The sequence below is a fragment of the Harpia harpyja genome, chromosome 7, assembly GCF_026419915.1.
Source record: "Harpia harpyja isolate bHarHar1 chromosome 7, bHarHar1 primary haplotype, whole genome shotgun sequence".
NCBI classification, from domain to species: Eukaryota; Metazoa; Chordata; class Aves; order Accipitriformes; family Accipitridae; genus Harpia; species Harpia harpyja.
In genome coordinates this window covers 34496177-34517838 of record NC_068946.1, presented here as the reverse complement: position 1 = coordinate 34517838, position 21662 = coordinate 34496177, and the positions used below count along the sequence as shown (strand labels likewise).

The window sequence follows — 21662 nt, the reverse complement described above, 5'->3', positions numbered from 1 at the left end:
CTACAGCTACGGCACACTGTCCTTGAACACTGCACTCATGCTGTAGAGGGTGAAAAGGATGCAGTCCTAGTACTCTGGTGTAATGTAAGGCAGAAAGAGTCACTATTTAAGTCTAATTTTATTCTATGAGCTAATTTTATTCCACTGTTAAAGAATTCTAGAAGGACGCATTGAAATACTTAAAAGTTGTTTCTGTGAGGTCTATTCAGTGAAATCATGTTTTGGTAACTTCATTACGACAGATGTTTTAAGTTTCATGGAAACCTCCCCTTTCACCTCCAATGTTACTTAAATTAATTATTCTATTATTGGCCTTTTGTTTGTAATTAAAGAGAGTTTGCTTTAAATAGCTAAGTGTAGCTCAGTGATATGGGTAGCTGATTTGCCCTTCGTTGAAATGCAAAAACACACAAAGAAAACCCTGAAATTTCAACTGTCATTGTTTATTACTGTTTTGGCTACATTCTCTACAATTTCAGCAGCATCTTAAAGAGACAGTTAATGTTTCTTTATATACAATGAAAACAAAATGGCTTGCAACATCAGAAACAAGAGCAACAGTTTAACTGTACAATACTAAATGAAAACCTGTGGTAATACAGCCTCCTTTTTCTGCAACATGGACAAAATTACATATAGGTATTCAGCATCAAGAATGGGATAGTAAAAAGAACGGTGAATGGGAGAGAGATACACTGTTCTGAAAAATAAGTTTCTACCATACAAGGCAGTTAGAAAATGTTTCACATTTTAAAGTATCTGTACAAGCCACAAGAAACATTTCCGTGTTGATAGGAACTTCCAGAAATAGAGAATAACCATGAGCAACTTCTACATCTAGTATCAATGCGCTCTCCAGGTTGAGAACGCAATAAACTGACTTAAAGAACTGTACTGTATATTGCCAACACAGATCTGTTTTACATGCCTTGATTGTTAATGAATTACCTACTCTTAATCTCTCTATAACGTACAGTTGACTTGCACCTTAAGGAGGTCATTTGATTCTTTTGCAAAATTAAAAGCAACGTCATTTAGCAGCAATTAAAAGCGCCTTGAGGGAGACTTAAAAAAAATACAATATCCAATTAGAAAAAGCCATACTTTAAACATTTGTACAGGAATAAGTTGCTGAAATTTAACTGAAAATGTGACATCTGTACAACAATTTACAATAGAGCTAGAAGGGAATTTATCATTATTCCTGCATAGAACATTATACATGACCTGTTTGCATTTGGTTTCATACTGTTGCTTGCTTTTATCAGAAGCCTGGTAAGTTTCACAAGTTTCAATACCACAGCAAGTACAGTATTTTTAGAAAATTGAGCGGATTTCAAAATTAGCAATCTATTTGAGAAATAAGTACTAGGAATTCCATATCACTCTTCCAATCAAAATTCAGTGAAACGCCACCGCATTTTTGGAGGTACAAGCCTGAGCTGCCAAATAAAAATACTACAGTTTTATCTGAGGAATCTGATAGAGAACATATCTTTGACTGTCTCACACTCCTTACTTTGGTTTCGAAAGATCAATGTCTTGGAAAGATGGCAGTTAATTTAGTTTATAGCCAGGCACGGAATTTTTCCTGTGTTTTCGAATTTGCTCACTACCCTTTTTTATTTAAATAATGAAAAACTACCCTTCGTGTTAGAACTTTCCAGTATCAACCAAATGTACTTTAAGTATTAAAAAGATTATTTACAATGTTCCCCAGAAAAAACTAAAAACGTTTTCTTCAGTCTTAAACACAGTATACCTGTTAGTGCGTAACAGGCAGTGTCATCCTTCAATGTTTAAAGGTATTTCTCAGAAGGGTACATTTATTCACAGTCCATGATCCATTCCAATCATACAAATGACACTATGTAGGAGGACTTCAGTCTGAAAACACAGTTATCAAACTTGTCCTGTGTAAAAACACTCAAATGCTTTCAAGCTCAAGTCTGCATCTGGAAACTACACAAAGGTATCATGCCATTCCTCGGCTGGAGAAATTTCAGTACGAAATAATGCTTGAAGTAGGTGGTGTAGGGGATGCTGCTAGCCCAGTCATATGCAAGTTTCCTGAAGAATTTGATCTCCTCATATGAGGGAGAAGATAAGGATCATTAGCCAGCTGATGGACATCAAATCTATCCTCTTTTCGGTATGCTAAACAGCGTCTGATAAAGGCCTAGAAAAGAAATGTAAAAAGTTACAATATCATTCCAAATAATTATGTCTGCTTACAAGCAAATATGCATGTCCTCCTGGATAAACTAGTTTCTAAACAAATTCTTGTTCTTATGTAATTCAATTCAAATGACAGTGTAAAATTTTACTACTGAGTCCAATGAAAAAATGTAACATCACAGCAGGAAAAAAAAAAATCAGCAAATTAATTGACTTCAGATAATCACACTTTAAATATGTATTTCCATGTTTAGGAACTATATTTACAAGTCAAACATTAGCATTTCACACAGTTAGACTTCTGCATGTGTTATCTATGAACGGCTTAGTAAAAACCAGAAGCAAATGTCAGAGGATTGAAAGAGTAGAAAGGAGTTCCATGGAGCTTCTAAAACCATTCAGCTGTGTGGTAGATGAAGAGTAGATGGAAGATGCAGGGGCAGAATTTCAACGCTTTAGTTGACCTTTGAAATCAGGCATTACCACATGTGCCATGACAGAATAGAGCAAAACATGAAATTTGACAACGGTGGTTGCCAAGTTCAATAGGCATTAAATAACTAACAGACTATTTAAGAAACCACTACCTAGCTGGAACTCCTTTCCCAGAAAAAATTCAATCCCATCCACTTAAAAATACCTAATCAATAGAAAAATTCTGTAGCTAGCTTCAGGACTGTTCTTGAGACACTATGTTTAAATCCATACAATGTATGCCAATCATTTTGTGCTGAAAGTTTCTGTCAAGTCTTATGTCTAGCATACACAGAACATTTGGTCTCCTGAGAGCTTCAGCTTCAACATTTAATGATAGAAAATCCTTATTATTGCTACAGAACTGATTAGCACATCATTACTTAATTTAGAACTTAATTTAAAAGAATTATATATCTTTGATAAATCTGTTCAGCTGTTTGTTCTTTGCTCCAATTAAAAACTGGAGATTAAAGGAAAAAATCTGATACAAGTTCCAGAGAATCCTGCTAGAATTTACTTCTATCAATTACATAACCAGCACGAACAAGGTACAAAATAAAAATCATGCACATCTGTTAATATATATTCTTGTGTTCTTGGACATTATGGATTTTAATCAAATTCTTCACAATAAATCCTTCATAACAAATGAATTGTTAGGAGTTGTTTGCAAGATCCTCAGAGTAAGTTTGTGTATAAAATGTTTGTAAAATACTTCATGCTTCTGTGGTACTGTAGACACACTACTGCGATGCAAAGGAGAACATTACACATAATAGGAAAAAGTGAGGAGGCTCAAAGGACAGTTACAGTCTGAAAACTAACAATGTCATTTCAGGTTCCATATTTATTTCATCTCTGTGTTTTCCAAATCAGAATTTCAGTTTACAAGCTGTTCTCTTCCAACTGCCAGGCCTATAAATCTGAAAGACAATTTGGATTCTACACAGTCATCATAAATGGTCTGAAATTTACAAGTTAGTCTGAAATTGTTTTATAGCATTTCCACCAGAGAATAATTTCTCCCTCTCCCAGCTATCGTGACAATGTTAATAAGAGTGGAGAACACTGAAAGTTTTTTTTAGTCTTTCAAACAAACAAACAGAACATGAAATACACAGAGAATGTAAAATAAGTTGCCAATTCTCCACGCTGAACTGTCTACTCTTTCTCAACATCCTCTATATAAAAACTACTAATGACAAAGAAATGCAAAGTTAAAAGACAGGGATATAAACTGTTAATATGTAATGTTATCAGTTATATGATGTGTACTTGTCAACTGCGTTCAAAGGACACAATTTTTCCAAATGGGGGTGAAAAAACAAAACCAGCAAACAAAAAACTCAACTAAACAAAAAACCCAGGACAAACTACAACTCTTCAATCAAATTTTCATAACCTTAACTGCAACTTGCTCACTAACACTACTTTTAGAAAGCCTAACCAATGGATATATACCACAAATTATAACAGCAGGTTTATGTACCCAAAAGACTTATTTTCTTGGGAAGTTACAGCCTCTAGAAATAGGTTTCCTTTCCTTTTAATCTTTAGAAGCTAAATCTTAACATTCTTAAATTTTTTGCAGCTTGTGTCCCAAATCTAAGTATGTTTAATTAGTTGCTGAAACTTGAATAGGCATTCTACTATCTTGGCATTTTTTCAATGAGCACATCTCTACTGCATCTGGCCTTGAATATATCTTTCAAAAATTAGGACAGTTTTACAAACAAGTAACATATAAAATATGTTCTTCCATATTCACAGAATTGGATCTGTGTTACAGATGCTCAGAGCAGCAATCATTTGGGAAACCACCTTAACCTGTTTCTGAATAGCTAGTCTGTGGAGATGAGTTTGATACTACAGAGGTTTCAAAATAAGATTTTTAAATACAGGAAACATTGCCATCCACACCTTTGTGGCAGATCAACTATTTTGGCAGTCTTATTTCCTGAATCAGCATCAACATATCTTATAGATTCTTAATCTTAAGAATTTATGTTTCTAAACTCAGCTTTGAGTTAATACACACATGCTATGACCTTTCAAGCGGAAGAGTGTTAGCAGGCGTTTCCTCCAGGTATTTGGTAGTCAAATAGTTCTTCAAGCCAATAAGGCTGCAGAGAATAGCACTGTTTTCAGAAAGAGCTTGTTACTGTTAGCAGAAGTATTTCACAAGAACTTCTAGCAAGACAGCCTGAGTGAGACACATAAGGTCCTCTGGGAACAAGCAAAGCAGACAATATTTGAGGCAGCCTATTTTAAAACTGCTTGCAAATTTCTGGAATATGTATATATATAGTCTTGCTTTGAAGTACATGATTTTGAGAAGTCCCAGAGTAAGTTTGCTTAAATAAAGCCATCAAAATACCAGTTCTCCATTATGTTTTCCTACACGTTTAGTTACTACGTCCCACAGCATTATTAAGTTAACAGCAATTTTACAGCTGAATCTTTTATGATGAATGTTTTAACTGTTACTCAGAGATCATAAGAAAAGTTACCTTGGCTTCATTGCTTACAACAGGTTTGACAGGGAACTGAACTTCTGTGGCTTTTAATATTGTATTTTCTTGTAAGATATCTTGCTGTGATTGATTGTGGCCAAATGGCTGAAAATAAGCACATGATTTTTTTCATGAGAGTTATCCAACTACTTTGATTTCATAAATATTTATGCTATAGTAAGTTGTTGCAGTGTTAATACAAACTGCTAACCATTCCGTAAATAAAAAAGTTTCTGTCAAGATTTTCTACATTTCTTGCAGTATCAATGCACACCACCAAAAAGTAACACAAGTAATTTTCCATGTAGATTCACATCTTTATGACTATAATTCATAGTCTACCGGAAACAGGCATTTACACTAAAACTCTAAGATTTTCAAACAACATTTTCCTTACCTTTCTACCATAAAGGCATTGGAAAAAGATTACTCCAACTGACCATACATCAACCTTATTAGAAATCTTTGGTGGCTCTTTGCCAACTACAAAACACTCTGGAGGCAAGTACCTGGAAAACAAAACATGCATCTCAGTGTCTGCAAGTAGATGTATGGCATCACTAGAACTTGTTCAAATACCAAATTATACAAACACTTCACGTACATCTCGTGGTCTTTTGGCAACTATACAGTTGCCTTACGATCCACACTCCAACACCTTGCACACTCATCAAAACTGACTTTAGTTTTTTGTATAGTCAGTCAGTCAAATAGAGGGTTTATTTCATACAAGCACAAATACTAACATTCTTTACCTAATTCACTAATTGTAATTTTTTTTTTAATTGGGATCCTAGGTTAAATATGAACCTTCTCCATCTATCAGAGCAAGAAAAGATGAAAGCCATATAGGGCATTTTACAGCAAGCCCTGGTTAGGAATCAAAGATAGCGTAGATACGGCTTAAAGGCCCTTTACCTAAGTTTTTAGTGAGAATAATGACATTAACCAGAGGGGTGTATGGTAGACAAAGGTGACTAGTATTTCCATTCCTATAATCTGCAGAAAGCGATACTTAAAGAGCTGAAAGTTAGGAAGTTCCTGTGCCATTCCTGAATTACAGGAGAACTGGTAAAATGGAACCTCCTTTAAAAAACAAACAAAATCTCCCAAACATATCAATACGGGGGCAGTTAAGTATTATTGACTGTAATATCTAAAATTAAAAAAGGCATCAAAACTATTAGAGCAACTACAGACCAGACACTTTCATCAATAGCATATAAGACTTCAAACAAATTTTTGAAGAAATATTTGTAGAAATGGAAATAAGCAGAAAAATGTGAAGAATGCAACACAAATATGAATTTCACACAGTATCACAAAATATCTTCTGGAATACTCGTGTACAACTCCGATTACAATAATCAAGAAAAATGAGCTGAAAGTGATGTAAGTGCAAAGAAAGCTACTAAAATGATCTGAAGAATGGAGTGCCTACAATTCAGGGGAAAAAACTGAAGGCTATAGAAACACCAAGGAGCAAGTACTAGGAAGGGAAACAACCTACTTCAGGGAGGACAGTGTTGGCACAGGAACAAACAAGTATAAACTGGCCACAAATAAACACAGTCTGTAAATTAGAGGATTAGGTTTCTAATGATCAGAGAACTGCGGTTACGGAACACACTTCAAATCAGATTACTGGGGACAAAACACTAACTAAATTTAATACAAACGTCTGTAAGTTTACAACAGAGATTATGTGACCTAACTGCCTGGAAAGGCAGGTAACTGGACCCAGGGACTGAGGAAATCCCTTCCAGGACTATGCTGCTCACAGTTTGTGCAATCTGCTCTAAACAGACTCATCCCCCACCTCAAACTCACTCAAAAGATTTCCCTCCTTAATGAAGATTTTGGGCTCAGACAAAGTGTGAATTAGAAATGCCGAAATTCATCATGAACCTATAATGGTCAAAGACCTTTTCTGATCCCTTAGTTTACAGCCTAGCATCTGTGGCATTTTAGATTAAACCAAAGGCCAAAATTTTTTGACATACATTCCTACAATAAAATATTTAAATTGGTGTTTAAACAGGTAAAGCATTAAAAAGAGTAGCAAAAGCCTAACACTGATAGAATGCTTCAACTTGAGTAATCATCTTTTCACAGCATGTGTGCATTGGCATTTGTGCAAGAGTATGTGTGTTTTCTTTTCTAAAAAAATCTGAAGGAAAAGGCAAAAACTTTACTATGTGCAACTTCCGAATACGGGAAAAGTTGCAGAGCAAATGGGAACGACACTGGCTTCTCTGTTTAGAGTTAGGTTTCAGCTCCTGACTCTGATCTTGCTACAAGCAGAATGAGGAGAGAAAGAGCAAATGAATTCACAAGCAGTAACCTGGCCAATACAGGCTTCCTATTCCACCCACCCTGACACACCTACCATGCACCCAGGCTCAGGGAGCTACTGTGCCATGAAAAAGCTGCATCTTTAGAGAGCAAATTCTAGAAACAGCTCTTCTGTAAGCAATGAAATGCTTATTGTCATTCCTGTTCTGTAGGCAGCTCTAAAACTTGAGGTTTTTGGACAAGCATGCAAGTGCACCCAGAAAACAAATCACAGCTGCTGAGCTGTCATTAACCTTTAGGATGGAAGAGTAAACACTCTTTTGTCCTAAGGACATTACCTGCTGGTAATCCCTGCTCTAAGATTTCCAAGGACTAAGCACTCACACTTAATCATCATAGCTCTGTCAAACGTCTTCAACCACCTGCAGCCAAAGATTAAACACCTGCTTCTTCAGGGAAACCATGTTTCTAAAACATAGTGATCATCTCCACATTTTTATTTTTTTGTATATTAAAAAAACAAACAACACTCTCACACTCTCTTATCTTACTTGTTATGTGACCATTCTAACATTTGGGAATATCAACATTCACAGTACTGCACAAAAATCTTTGTCATCCATGTTAATATTTTTAATCCTAGCTCTCTCCAAATTGGCTTTATAAGAGAGCATTTATGAAATCTGAACAATGACCCAGAGTCTAAACAGCAAAATCAAACCAGGCATTACCAGTAAGTTCCTGCTCCCTGTGAAGTTAAATCCATTCCATCCACACCATAGCTATCATCATCCATTATTTTGGACAGGCCAAAATCAGTAATTTTTATTTCTCCACATGCTGTTCCATCTACAAGAAGGATATTACCTATCCAGGGGAAAAAAAAAAAAAATTACCTCAAAAAAGCTAACAGAATGCTTTATTTTCAAAACCAGGCTCAATTTTCAGGAACATCTAACTTCATGAGGGGTAAGTGACACCTTTACATCATCTTTATACCCTGAAGTCTAGAGTAACTTGATTAAGACACATCTGAGTGCAGTCTCAGGAACTTTCTAGGTTATCATCATAATCTGAAATGGCTCCCTCAGCTGGGAGCTGGCTGGATAGCAAGGAAAAACCAAAATCTAGTGAGGAAACACTAAAACGTAGCAGTATACCAGTTACAATGAAGTTTCATATTTTTCTGCCCAGAACAAATCCTACACTACAGGTTTCAGGGCTTGCATATGCCACAAAATTGTGCCAAGAAATTGCTGCAGTACTACGAATCTCACTCCATGTGTTAAAGCTGTACAATAATTTCTTGATATAAAAGTTATTTGATAAAGTTCCTCTGAGAACAAAAACTAATGAGACTAAGAATACATTCTGTACAATACCATATGAGAGAAATCTATATGAACAATTTGTTACACAGCAGCAAGCAAACAGGCTGGCACTAAGAGTTACATTACAAAACCCCATGCTTGGAAGTGTAACAGAATAAAGTACATGAAGAATACAAGCATCATTCACGCAAGGTGGTAAAACAAAGGCCACGGAATCAAGACAGAATACATCGTTTATTACAATGCTTATTACTCATTGTAAAGAAAACTGTGAAGTCCTGTTTTGAAGTGCTTATGCTGGGATGCTGAAAGTGATTAATTACCTATTTCAATCCTTTATAGGCTAAGAAATACATAAGGGAAAAATTATTTACATGTCAGCATTCCACAATGATCAGACAGGGCCCAGCCAACTAAAGATCTTATCTGTTTATATTGCTAAATACCAATGTACATATCTATGTGCTATATGTTTTCCTACAAATTCAAACCAAAATAATAAAAAGTAGAAAAGTTATGACAAACATTTTCCCAAAGAAAAGACAGATAATTTTGGCAATAAAACTAGGAAGAAAAGCACACACTGTTTTCAGTTGTTTACAGTAAGTGTGACATACAGAAGAGAATTTTGGTATTTTCAGGCATGAATTACAAACAAAATAGAGGATTAAAAAAAAAAAAAAAAAAAAGACATTTTCAATCATAACATTCCTCATTTACCTGGTTTAAGATCATAGTGTATAATAGGGGGCTTGATCTCATTGAGATACCGTAGTGCATTTACTATTTGCATTACAATGGACCTAGCTTCCTTCTCTGACATCAATTTATGTTGCTTGAGATAGAAATCCAAGTCATTGCCTTCACAGTATTCTAACACCGTGCAAAACCTAGGGTAGAATTCAGAGAGACAAAATTAAATAACGTATCAAACTGTACAATCGGAAACGGAGAAATGACAACCTAGTTTGATACTGGCAAGTTTAAGAATGGCTGCCTGAATATTAAACTACATGAATGAAATTGTTAATAGAACACATGGCATAACTACTAGCTTATGAAAACTGACATAAATCAGAACATTCATATTCACCAAAAGAGAAAATGCATCCATATTGACAAGAGGTTAAGTTTAAAAAAACCCCCTTATTTATGTAGGTACATTTCTCAATAGAAAAATATATTCACTATGCCTTAAGATGTGACACAATTTCATGAAAGAGGTGCAGCCCAGTGACCAGGGGTTAAGCTTAGGCTAATAATGCTACTGATGTCATTTAGTCTTGGAAAACTTGTCTAAGCTACAGCAGCCTTTTGGAGCTACCCTGCAGCAGCCCTTGCTCTGCCCAAAAACATGACAGCACTGCATGTCCCTTTCACCCTCAGGACATCCTGTAGGGCTTGTTAATCAGGTGTTGCAAAACATGTTTTTCATCACTTTGTAGAAGGCCTGCAATATTTAGCTGAGACAAAATTCTGCAACTAGTGTGTTTTGTTTCCAAGTCCCCTTAAGGAAACCCTAAACACTTTGGCTGAAAACAAGAACATATTACTTTTGTTCAAATACTCTTCATTTCTGTTTATCTAATATACAGCACTAAAATTCTTGCCAAGTTCTAGAAAATGTATTATTTTATGTACTTACGTATCTGTATCCAGGGAGAAGTAGTCATACAGTTTAACTATCCGGGGATGATCCAGTTCTTTGTGTATTCTATACTCTCTGCAGGCATGTCTAAAAGAAGATGGAAACATTAACCTTCTACAATCAATAAAATGCTATTCAGTTTAACATATGAAGCGTAAGTCATTAATATTTACTTGTGGTAGTTTTCTTTCTTTTCATCCCTCCAGCTTTTGTTAAGCTGGTGAATCTTCACAGCAGCATATCTTTGTTCATAAAGATCAAAAGCCTAAAAAAGAAACCCACAAATATGGGAAAGTTATAACCAAAGATGATAAAAATAACACCCAATAAAGAGAGGAAAAAAAATGGCATGTAATTCACAAGTCTATGGTAATGCTACCTCCCTCCCTGGGTTAATCGAAGTTTGCTCAACCAGTGTTTAAAGAGTATACCACATTACAATCCTTCTGCTTATTTAGATCCCCCTCCCTCCTGCCAAAAATCAAATGCACAAACATACATGGTTCAAACATTAGATTTAGCAGACCCAACACACTCTACCTTGTACACTTCACTGAAGCCACCTCGGCCAAGTAAATGGAGTAACAAATACCGTTCATTCAACGTGGGGTGATCTTTAAATCTCAAAAAGAAAAAAAAAAATTAATTCTATTTGAGGTATACAAATAGGGTCTAAATCTCTTCGTATTACTTCTCAAATGGAGCTTTTTTTTTTACTAGCAATATATAATACATTGAACAACATTACACCACGTGTAACCTTATGGCACAACTATGTAACATGGCCAACTTCAGTACCTTTTGACTATTTAGTGTACAAACGCTATCACAACACCATCGTCAAACCAGTCAATTCTGGCAAATTTTTGTCTACTTTTGTCTCTATTTTTGTGAGGATAAGACAAGCACCATTAAATTTAAACATGCGATACAAGGGCTCTCTCGTTGTGCCAAATTTTACAGAAGTCTCAAACTTCAGCTTTCTGGAACAGACGAGGAGGATATTCTTCCAATTTCACATGAAACATGACCAGGCCTGTTGTACATACCTGCCTCTTTTTAACAAAATGGGTTTTATATAACAATAAGAAGTTAACAAATAACAAACAGCAATATGGGGAAAACACACCAAAGGACTGAGTATCTGCTTGTACTCTAATCAAAAGCAAGAAGAAAACACTCCTTCCAAACACCAAATGATGCTGCAGGACAGAGAAAAGGACCATACTCTCTCCTGAAATGTGCGGAAGACAAAATACATCCTTCCATCCAACCAGGGGGAAGGGAGGTGAATACTCACCACTTTTCTAGTGCAATGATGAGACAACTATACTCATGAATCCAGGGCCAGCTGCCAATTACACGCCATATAAAACTTTAAGGAAGCGTTTAGGGCTAGTCTGCCAATAGGTCATCCCATCCTTCCATGTTCTCTATCGTTTTGGAGGTATGGTCATAGTCAAGTATTTGAGGGAAGATGCATATTCTTGCTTACTGTGCCCCTTTTAAACATAAAACTTTCCTTTTCCTCACTATGGAAATACATATTTCAATGCTAAAGACATTTTTTAAAACATCATAAACAGTAAGTAATGCACTTAGTGTAGAAGAAATAACAAATTTAGAGGTAGTATCATTAGGTGATTGATGTCATGTGACCAGTAGCCCAATTCTTTAAAACCACAGTCAACAAATTTAGATTTATATTTTCTCGGTTCTTCAATTACACGTATGCTTCTAGTAGGGCCAATCTTGTGAACCTTACCACCTTCCCACTTTCCCTCTCCACTGCTGCTTTTGCTACTCTGTGTGGCTCTCCATGGCTTAGAACCTACACCTTGCAGGTAGCCCCAGCATCACATGGGCTGTAAACCCGGACAGGGAAGCCCTAACCCACACTCTCAACTTGTCCCGTTATCCCAGTGCAGTTGTAAATAACACATGCAGACATACAAGTTTACCCACCTCTGAACTGGGCAATATTTCCTACTCTTCATTGTCAAGGCTGGAATGCCAAACAGGTGAGTTTGCTGCCTACTTTGCTTGGGGAGGGCATACATGGGTAGAGTAATGTAGAGGGGAATGTTGCTAGAACAAGAAAGAGGGCTCAACTTTGCTGGAAGCTGAAAACCCAACAGGATTTGAGTCAGGACCCAACAGCTGCTTTGCTTCAGAACGCTCTCCCTTATCAAATGGCCAAGTTGCCAAGATGCGTTAAGGAAAGACAGCGGGGGCTACAGACCTAAATTACTTCTCCATTGCTTCTGTCTTCTATATTATGAGTATAAGCTGCAGCTTGGCCACTTGGTAAATACTCAAGCCTAAACTCCCATAAAAACACGAACACACAGTTTAAAGCTTTTTGTTCTGTACCATAAAATGTGTCAAAATTGACTGCAGAAAATGAGCAGTGAAGCTGCAGTATTCTGCTTGTCCATGTCCTATAACTCCGTTTTCCACTGGGACTGTAATTTGGACATTCTTTGCCCCACATACGCAATATTTACACAGTCAAAGCCTGTCATTTTTCTGTGGCATTTATTACTTCTTGTTGAAGGACGCCTTTTTTAAAACAAAAAAACAAAAAAACACCAAAACCAAACTCTTCTAATGCAAACACTGAAGATTAAAAAACGTTATCATTTAACCTGCGAAGAACTGCTTGTTTATTTGTTGTAGGACATTTATTTTTGAAGGAGAACATTCTGCCATTGAATTGTAAGCATCAACACTAATTATTTTTCATACCCAAAACAACATCAATTTAGCTATCAATTAGCACTATAGCACATGGTAAAAAAAATTTTCTGTATTCCTGCAGGGTAGGTATGGGGACCTACCTGTTGCATGAAACCTCCCAGCCGTTTTCTTGCATTATTGTCAGCTAAGTGAATTGCATTAGGTTCCCTTACAAGATTTTTTTTTTTAGCCTAGTAATATGGTCTAGCAAGTTTTAGCTCTCCTGCACTATAAGCTGTGTATATATGTTATTTCTTGCATATTCAATAAAACCATTAGTAAGTTCACTAAATTGTAAGTAATTCTATTCTTTTTGAAGTTTAAATAAGTTGGTGTTTAAAATATATACATAAACAAAGAGAACCAAAGAAAAATTTATGAACAAGCCTCTCCTCTGTAGGTAAAATGTGATTTCAGAGCATTATTTTAAAAATAGACATGCAAAATTAAGACAGTAAGTCTCTTACTGTGAATTATCTTCATTATTTATTCTTTTCAGTTCTCTTATGTGAAGATTCCTAACTCTTTCCAAACGTTCAAGTTCTGCCTGTATTTCAGCTTCCTCCTGCAAATGAAAAGAATGGAATATAAAAGCTCATTTACTCCCCATTTGAAAAGGGTATTTTTACCCCTGCATCAATACTAGTGGTGATGGAGGAACATTACATTACAAAACCCTGCTGAACTAGAAGAAAGCACTGCTTTTCTCTTAAAGCCAGAAAAATTCAGAAAGATAAGGCAAAAGCCTGTTTCAAGGAACCTTTCTGTCCGTGAACCCACAGGTAATGGGATGTTCACAGTTTTGTTCTGCACTGTAGGGATGCTATTTGAAATGAGAAGCAGCTGGGTTTTGTACCTCAGCCAAGGAGAGAAATTATCTGGGAAGCGGTCTGAAATTGATGTACAAAGAAGAAAAAACTGAGATGTGCAGTTACAGATTTGGTACAAACCGACAAATTAAGAAAAGACGTTTAAAGTATTTTGAGGCTGAAGTGCAAATCAAAGAAAGAATAAAAGAGTAAGTCATTACAGCAGAAACGTTCTTAAGGTGTTGATACAAGACACCAAAAACAAGCTAATTTAAAAAGATCTTTCCATTTGCAACTTATTAAAATTACAAATGCAGAATGCGTATTGCCTAAGATTTTGAGTGCAATTTCAAAAGAAGCATGTCAGGTATGAGCACATTCCTTAACTAATTTCAGCACTTAAAATTATCTCATCTTTATGCTACATATTAGAGAACATTGAAAGAGTTGTTTATTCAGATTCTCTAAAAAAGTAAAGACTTCATGATGCCTAATTTGTGGAAACCTACATATCTATACTCGAAGTGAAAAACGTATACTCATTGAAAGACACTGTAGAAAGGGTTATATCAATTTCAGAGTTAGTACCTCTAGAACTTGAAAGTTTGAATAAACAGGAGACAAAATTAGTCCATACCAGAAAGCTCATAATTATGGAATTATTCTAGCTGAAAAGGAAAAGGAAGGCCTGGCATCTGATACGTTATTTTTTTTTAGTAGCAGTGCCAGTGGAAGCAGTGCCCCACATCATCTCTTGTTATTTTGGCACAGCCTCTTGTACAGCCACATGGTGAACCAAACTGGAAAACTAATCAATCTTTTATTTTTTCCCTTTTTTTTTTTCTTAAAAAAAAAAAAAAAAAGTGCAAGCCTCGCAAAGATACATATTTGGTTTTTGTAAGAAGCTAGATCAGTTCTCCAGTCCAATTTATACTGTGACTGCACAACCTGGTTGTGCGACAGGGCAACAAGTCACAAGGGGATGGAGGCAGAAGTCAGCAAAGGGGAGAGAAAATGCTGTAAAGCTGATATTTCCAAACATTGTATATCATAAAACCACATCCTGAAACAACAACTGTATTTATATAATCTAAACCACACATTAAATAACCACATTTGCAATGAGTTGAGGAGTCCAGACCGGACGATTTCAGTGGATATCCTGAATCCCTCCCCATAAGCTAAGGAAAAAAACTCTCATCCCAAAACAAGATGCTAGATGAATCTCCATACAGAAAACAAAATAAAATTCCTAATAATTTAAAAGCTGGACTAAGTAACATTAATCTGCTAGCAGATCTGGGTGGACCATTTGTTTTTCCTAACATATAATGTCAAGCGTTGGGTTTTTTTTTTTTTCCCTGTTTATACAATGTTAAACTCTTTTTTTTTTTTTTTTTAATATATTTAGATTCATCTTTGCAGTTCTCTGTTAAATACCCTGAAATGATATGCAGTTCCTCATAACCCAATAGTCCTTTATAAAGAATTCTAGCCCTTCTCCCCCTGCAAAAGGCCACACACTTATACATGCACAATTGTCTATGTTCTTCCCAAAGGCTGACAAAAAAAAAAAAAATCCATCAGTTATGCCTCTTCTGGGCTTTTTTGTTCATGTATTATGCAATTCAGTGGTTCTCAAAATGTGGTTCATAGGCCAATGTTAGTCCAAAGAGAACTGGCTGGTTGCATTGTTTCCAGCTGTTATTTAGGACACTCAGGCTGTGAATACCTTTAAGCAAGAATGAACCAGCTTAGCTGCCTCAGGTCACTGCTATATAAAAGGAAGTGAGAAAACAAGAGCCTCTCTCCGGGACCAAAGCTGCTAGCTGGAAAAGAATTTCCTGGGGAGCAGAAGGAAAAGAAAACTGGTGGTGGCAGCATGTACAGGGCACCAAAAATAAGAGCACCAGGAAAGCATCTGGAGAGTGAAAAGGAAGAGGAGCAGACAGCAAAACAGCATATGCAGAAGGAAAGAAGAAAAAAAACGTAACCAGCAAAGAAGCATTAGGGAAGAAATATAGCCATGTAAAAAGAAGGTAACAAAATTGTTTTTCTTAGTTAACGACAAAATTTGTATAATGCTTAAGAATTAAAATGCAAGTATGTATTTTTGTTATTATTTTCAGATATATTCAAACATGATTTGCTAAGAAATAACATTTGTTTCCCCTCTGGCATTTAGTCAAGGAAGTTACTTCTTATACAGAGTACCCCAGCATTGATGCTCAAGGTGAAAACAAAATCTGGGTATTAAACAACTTTGTAACAGCTTCCTTCATATGTCACTTGAAATTTCCATTAGACTTCAAAAAAGTTAAAGCATGGAAAGAAACCTACGGAATTCCGTAACAGAATTTCATGTGAAGCTGCTGCTATTTCTAAAGCATTAACAATGAAGAACTATGCGGGCAGTCTACTTCACTAGTGCCAATAAGTTTATATGCAGATTTCCTACCAGATTCAAGTACTTTCTTGTCATACTTTTTGAAAACAGCATCGGTGTTCTCAAGGGGCCCAGTTCAGTTTATTATAGTAGGATTTATAACAGGTGACGTACATTTGAAGAGAACAGGCCTGAAACAGACTTTTGCAACATTTCAAGGGGAAAAACACCATGACCTGTTTTGACTGAACATCTCAAGAGCTACTGCTCAGCAGATAAAGGTACTTTCCTTTCACACTTGTTGACATATTTCTGTCTGCTTCAACTGTCATTCCTTTTCATATGTTATTTCTCAAAAGTTTGTTAATATCATAATTATCTCATCACATAGATGTATTAGAATGATGGGCTTCAAGAAAAAAGTACTGCTGTCTTTTTCAGAAGTCAAAAACTGGAGTAAAATATCTGACTGCAAAAATAATTTAAGATACAGAGAAAAGATTTTCCATAAAAGTAGGAAAATTATGTTCTCTCTTGCAATAGGTAGTATGCTAACCGATAACTGAAGTGGATACTGTAGATGATCAAAACATGATATTCATTCAGAAATGCAATGCTTTGTAAATTGGACCTTTTTAAAGGTCAAAAACTAATGTAAAAACTTGTATCAAACTTGGCTGACTCTACTTCCTCAGCTCTGAAACAAGAGCAGTATTGGTGGCATCATAACTGTTACCACCGTTAGAAGGACTCAAGGAATCAGTACAGTGTTACACTGGGTGTGCACTCCCCTGTATTCCCAGTGCTTACAGTAATCTGCGCCAAAAAAAAAAAAAAAAAAAAAAAAAAAGGGGGCACTATTGGGCATAAAATTGTATACAGCACTTTTAGTATTATGTTTTCTACTCAGAGAGCTCTCAACAGGCCGTCTCTATTTTGATAGTACTAATTTTTATGGTTTTGGGCATGGTAAAAAAAATAATCTTAGAATAACAGATCATATACATACCTTTTTGAGATGTCCTAATCGAAGTTTGAAAATTTCTTCCTGTTCGTGATACTCTGCTAGAGTCAAACTGAAAAAACAAAACAAAACAAACATGTAATTATAGCTTTTATATGATGGTAAACAAAACAATAGGATTCTTACTTAAATACTACAGTAAATACAGTTATCTTATGCTAATTATTTACTACCACAATACTACGACTACATTTTTGAACCATCTTGGTTTGTAATTTCAAGGTCAAAACATACTTACAGAATGCCTCTGTGTCTGGTATTCTGGAATATAAACTGCCTCTCCCACAGGACCTTTTCTGTTCTTTCAGATAGCCTGTTCGATTATCTGGGTCCATTCTGAATCATATCACCATCCCAGTATTTTAGCTGATGCTACTCCACTGCTTGGTTCTCAACTCTAACACTTAATAAACCAAAGGATCATTAAGAGATCCAGAAACCAACTAGACAAGACTGATAACACCAGATTTTTGAGCTGTGATTTAAAAAACGTAGTGCAAAACAATACATTCCAAGTTCATTAATGCTACATTTTGCATGAGACCACAAATTCAGTTTTGAATTGGCATAGGACTCTCTTGCTTATTCTCTTTTCGTCTTCCTTTGAGAACAGATTCCTGCCTACAATTAATTCAGTGGTCCCTCACTGTCTGTAGACTTGCTAGGATACAAAGTCAGTTATCATCCAGAGGATCTACACTGTTCATACAGATTAGTAACTAAGAAACCTAGGAACTGACTGCATGCAGTATCCACCTGACAATGAACAAAAAAGACAAAGAAAACAAACCACCAAAGAAAAGAAACCAAAGAGACTTCAGGTTCCAGAGAAGAAACCATATGTGTATGATGAAGGGTAAGAGGGGATGGGGAAGGATAAAGGGGTATGGCCTCCTTGAAAGGCTTCACACAAACCCCTACAAACAAATTAAAATTAAACATTTTATTGTTTTGCCTAGATCTACTATTTCTTGCATGATGCAAAGCTAAAACTAATAGCATACTATGTTTTCACAAAGTCCATATTTTAGTGGGTTCAATTATCAACTGCCCTGGGAAGATAAGTTACACAAAGTATTTAGAATCATAGAATCATTTAGGTTGGAAAAGACCGTCAAGATCATCGAGTCCAACCATCATCCATGCCCACTAAACCATGCCCTGGAGTACCCCGTCTACTCGCTTTTTGAATACCTCCAGGGATGGCGACTCAACCACTTCCTTGGGCAGCCTATTCCAATGTCTGACAACCCTGTCAGTAAAGAAATTTCTCCTAGTATCTAACCTACATCTCCCTTGCTGCAACTTGAGGCCATTTCCTCTCGTCCTATCTCCAGCCACCTGACAGAAGAGACCAACACCCACCTCACTACAACCTCCTTTCAGGTAGTAGTAGAGAGCGATAAGGTCTCCCCTCAGCCTCCCTTTCTCCAGGCTAAACAACCCCAGATCCCTCAGCCGCTCCTCATAAGACTTGTGCTCCAGGCCCCTCACCAACTTGGTTGCCCTTCTCTGGACACGCTCCAGCACCTCAGTGTCTTTCCTGTAGTGAGGGACCCAAAACTGAACACAGTATTGGAGGTGCGGCCTCACCAGTGCCGAGTACAGGGGAACGATCACTTCCCTGCTCCTGCTGGCCACACTATTTCTGATACAGAAGGCTACACATGCTGCTCTTATTGCAAGTCTAAGGAACTAGAGTGTCTTGAGAATCACCAGTAGTTTCCCTGGAGGTCAGGGACACCAATTCAGATTTCTCCTACAGCAAATGCCAACATCGATAAAATTTGCAGAAATCTAATAAACTGTAAGACTTCTTCCTCCCTTTTAAATTTGGATGAAGTTCACCATAGTTTTCAGAATTCTAAACCCTGTGTTTATGGGGTCTCAAAAGTTGTTAATAAAGGAGTGCATCTTTTCAGGATAAAACCTGGTGGTTCTGAAGCTTTCATAGAGCCCTTTCCTACTCCCGATTTCATAAATACTGAATTGTCACTGACCCTTTTCTGACTTGGCCAGGACAGAAGATTGAGTTGACCAGATATTCTCCATGAATATTAGTGAAATCGCTAATTCTTTTTTGACCACAGCACCTAATTTCCAGGAACCTGGAAACAGCTTCACAAGACTCTTTCATCAACCTTCTGGTCTATAATGTATAGAAAACACTCAGATCAGGTGAAAAAAGCATCCATAACCACGTCTTGTCAGAATTTGAGAAGGAAGCGATCCTTTCTTTTAAGAAGCATCATACAAGGTTACCCTGCATTTTTTTTCCTACTGGAATGAAAAGCAGCCTTGTATTCCAGTCAACAGACGTCCCCAAAGACTCTGAAGGCAGTACAGTGAGGAATTTTGCCTCTCCAAGAAAGGCAATAGGTCCCTTAGTACCAGATTTTGGGACCGAAAGTTTATGTTCTTATCCTGGCAGAATCTCCTCCAGGTTTAGATAATTTATGTTACACCTTAAAAGAAGAGGCATTAAAGCAAATGTGCAGTGGGGTGTCTCAATAGCTAGGAAAGCTGGCAATGCATTCTCTGTACAGTCCAAACAACAGCAAGAAACCTAAAACAATGCTCTAATTCCTGCTCTAATACATCTAGACCTAACAAAAAGAGCATCAAGACCACGCTAGAAAACTCACAGCAGCATCTGACATTTTATCAATACTTCTACTCAGATAGCAAACTACTCTAACATGGATTAAGTTCTCAATTAAAAAAGGCAAAAGAACAATGCCAATGTGTATGAGGTTGAATATTATTCTTTCCAGATTCTTCTCTACAGTATAAATTACAAATTTGTGCATTTCCAAGAATGCAGATAGTAAAATTTGTCTTTCTCAGGAAGAAAAGTATTTAGGTGGCTCAGCAAAGCTGAACCACAAGTAAAACACACTGAAAATATGAAGTTTATGACATGACCTTCCAGAATTTTCATTGAACACTGAGAGCCCTAAAACCACAGATCCCCTGAAAAACTAACATAATATAGGAATCTGGTCCTTTTTATAAAACCTCAGCTATCTACGCAGAGTTATGACAATGTGCCTAGACAGCTCTAGCAAGTATTGCCTTCCAAAAAGTTCTTAAATAGCCCTCTTGAGCACAGAGCAGAAGTTAGAGGTCATATTGAAAACATTAAGATTCGAAGTCACTCTTTCCATGTTTCCATGCTATATCCCAATAAATGACTGTTTTCCATTTTTCTATTTCCTTACAAATCTAACTCTATTAGAGGCACAGCATGATTCACAGCAATTTGAAACTTGTTACTGACCACCATGTTTTGGAGGAAGGCATATAAAATGCTGAACCGTACAGAGACATAGTCACTTTAGATTTTGTTCCTTTACCTATGAAAAACAAAACTTTATTCCCTCATATTCAGAAACATCTACTTTTTTTTTTTAGAAGTAGGAGTTTATTACTTTTTATCTATAAATATACCATACTTTATATTCATATTAAAATAGCACATGGCAAATAGCAGTAAAACAACAACAGTGTGCATGCTGTTTTCTGGCTATAGGCCACTACCCCGCTGCACAGTCTGAAAACACCCAGCCTAGAGACTGCCTTCCCATCAGCCCACTGCTTCCCACCTGCATCCACCTGCTGCCTTTTGCAGGGCAGTGGCACACTGGAGGCACCTTCTGAAAACAGAAGTCACCTATGAGAGACCATCATTTCCCACAGAAGGCATTGCTCCTCCATCACCTGAGACACACAGGTCTCATCAGATGCAGAGGAAGAAACATTGAGGAGCACAGAGGAGGGCTGTCAGCCAGAAACAGGCTGCGGCCATCCACTACATGAACTTAAGCTGGATAGGCAGGCTTGAGGCTAATCTGAGGAGCATGGGGGAAGAAGGGCAGCTGGGAGCAGGTTGCATGAATTAATGGTCCTGACTGTGATCTTTTCTGCTCAAAATTACTGTGCAACAAATGCTGTATTTTAACTGTCTACAGCCAAATGGACTACCATACACATGCAATGAATTCCTGAAATTCCCAAAAGCACTGGACATATTCTGTGCATGTAGTGTAATTTTCCTGTGACATGTAGGGCCATGGTGTGCCATCTTTACTTGTCGCTGGAAGAAAGTAGACAGCTTACCTGGCCTGAAAGACTTGATTATCACCAATTTAAACTTTTTTTTTTTTTAATTAGCAAAAATAGGCCTTCCAGTTGTTTAACAGTGTTTTCATATCCACACTTCAAAGGCTTTGACACAGCATGCATAGGTAGACATAGCCAAT

The 21662-nt window shown here is 36.7% G+C and overlaps 1 protein-coding gene across 2 annotated transcripts in view; it reads right to left on the bottom strand.

Moving 5' to 3' along the window:
* Positions 1-422: 422 nt before the first annotated feature.
* The window catches only part of TLK1 (tousled like kinase 1), a 72035-nt gene continuing 50795 nt past the window's right edge, over positions 423-21662 (bottom strand). For both annotated transcript variants that reach the window (XM_052791581.1, XM_052791580.1), the window contains exons 12-21: positions 17386-17452; positions 13649-13746; positions 10983-11064; positions 10616-10707; positions 10440-10529; positions 9515-9684; positions 8195-8330; positions 5566-5677; positions 5166-5273; positions 423-2179 (exon numbers count right to left, since the gene is read on the bottom strand). In XM_052791581.1, coding sequence (XP_052647541.1) covers positions 2003-2179; positions 5166-5273; positions 5566-5677; positions 8195-8330; positions 9515-9684; positions 10440-10529; positions 10616-10707; positions 10983-11064; positions 13649-13746; positions 17386-17452 — 1132 coding nt within the window. In that variant the 3' untranslated portion in view covers positions 423-2002. The remainder of the gene's footprint in view (positions 2180-5165; positions 5274-5565; positions 5678-8194; positions 8331-9514; positions 9685-10439; positions 10530-10615; positions 10708-10982; positions 11065-13648; positions 13747-17385; positions 17453-21662) is intronic.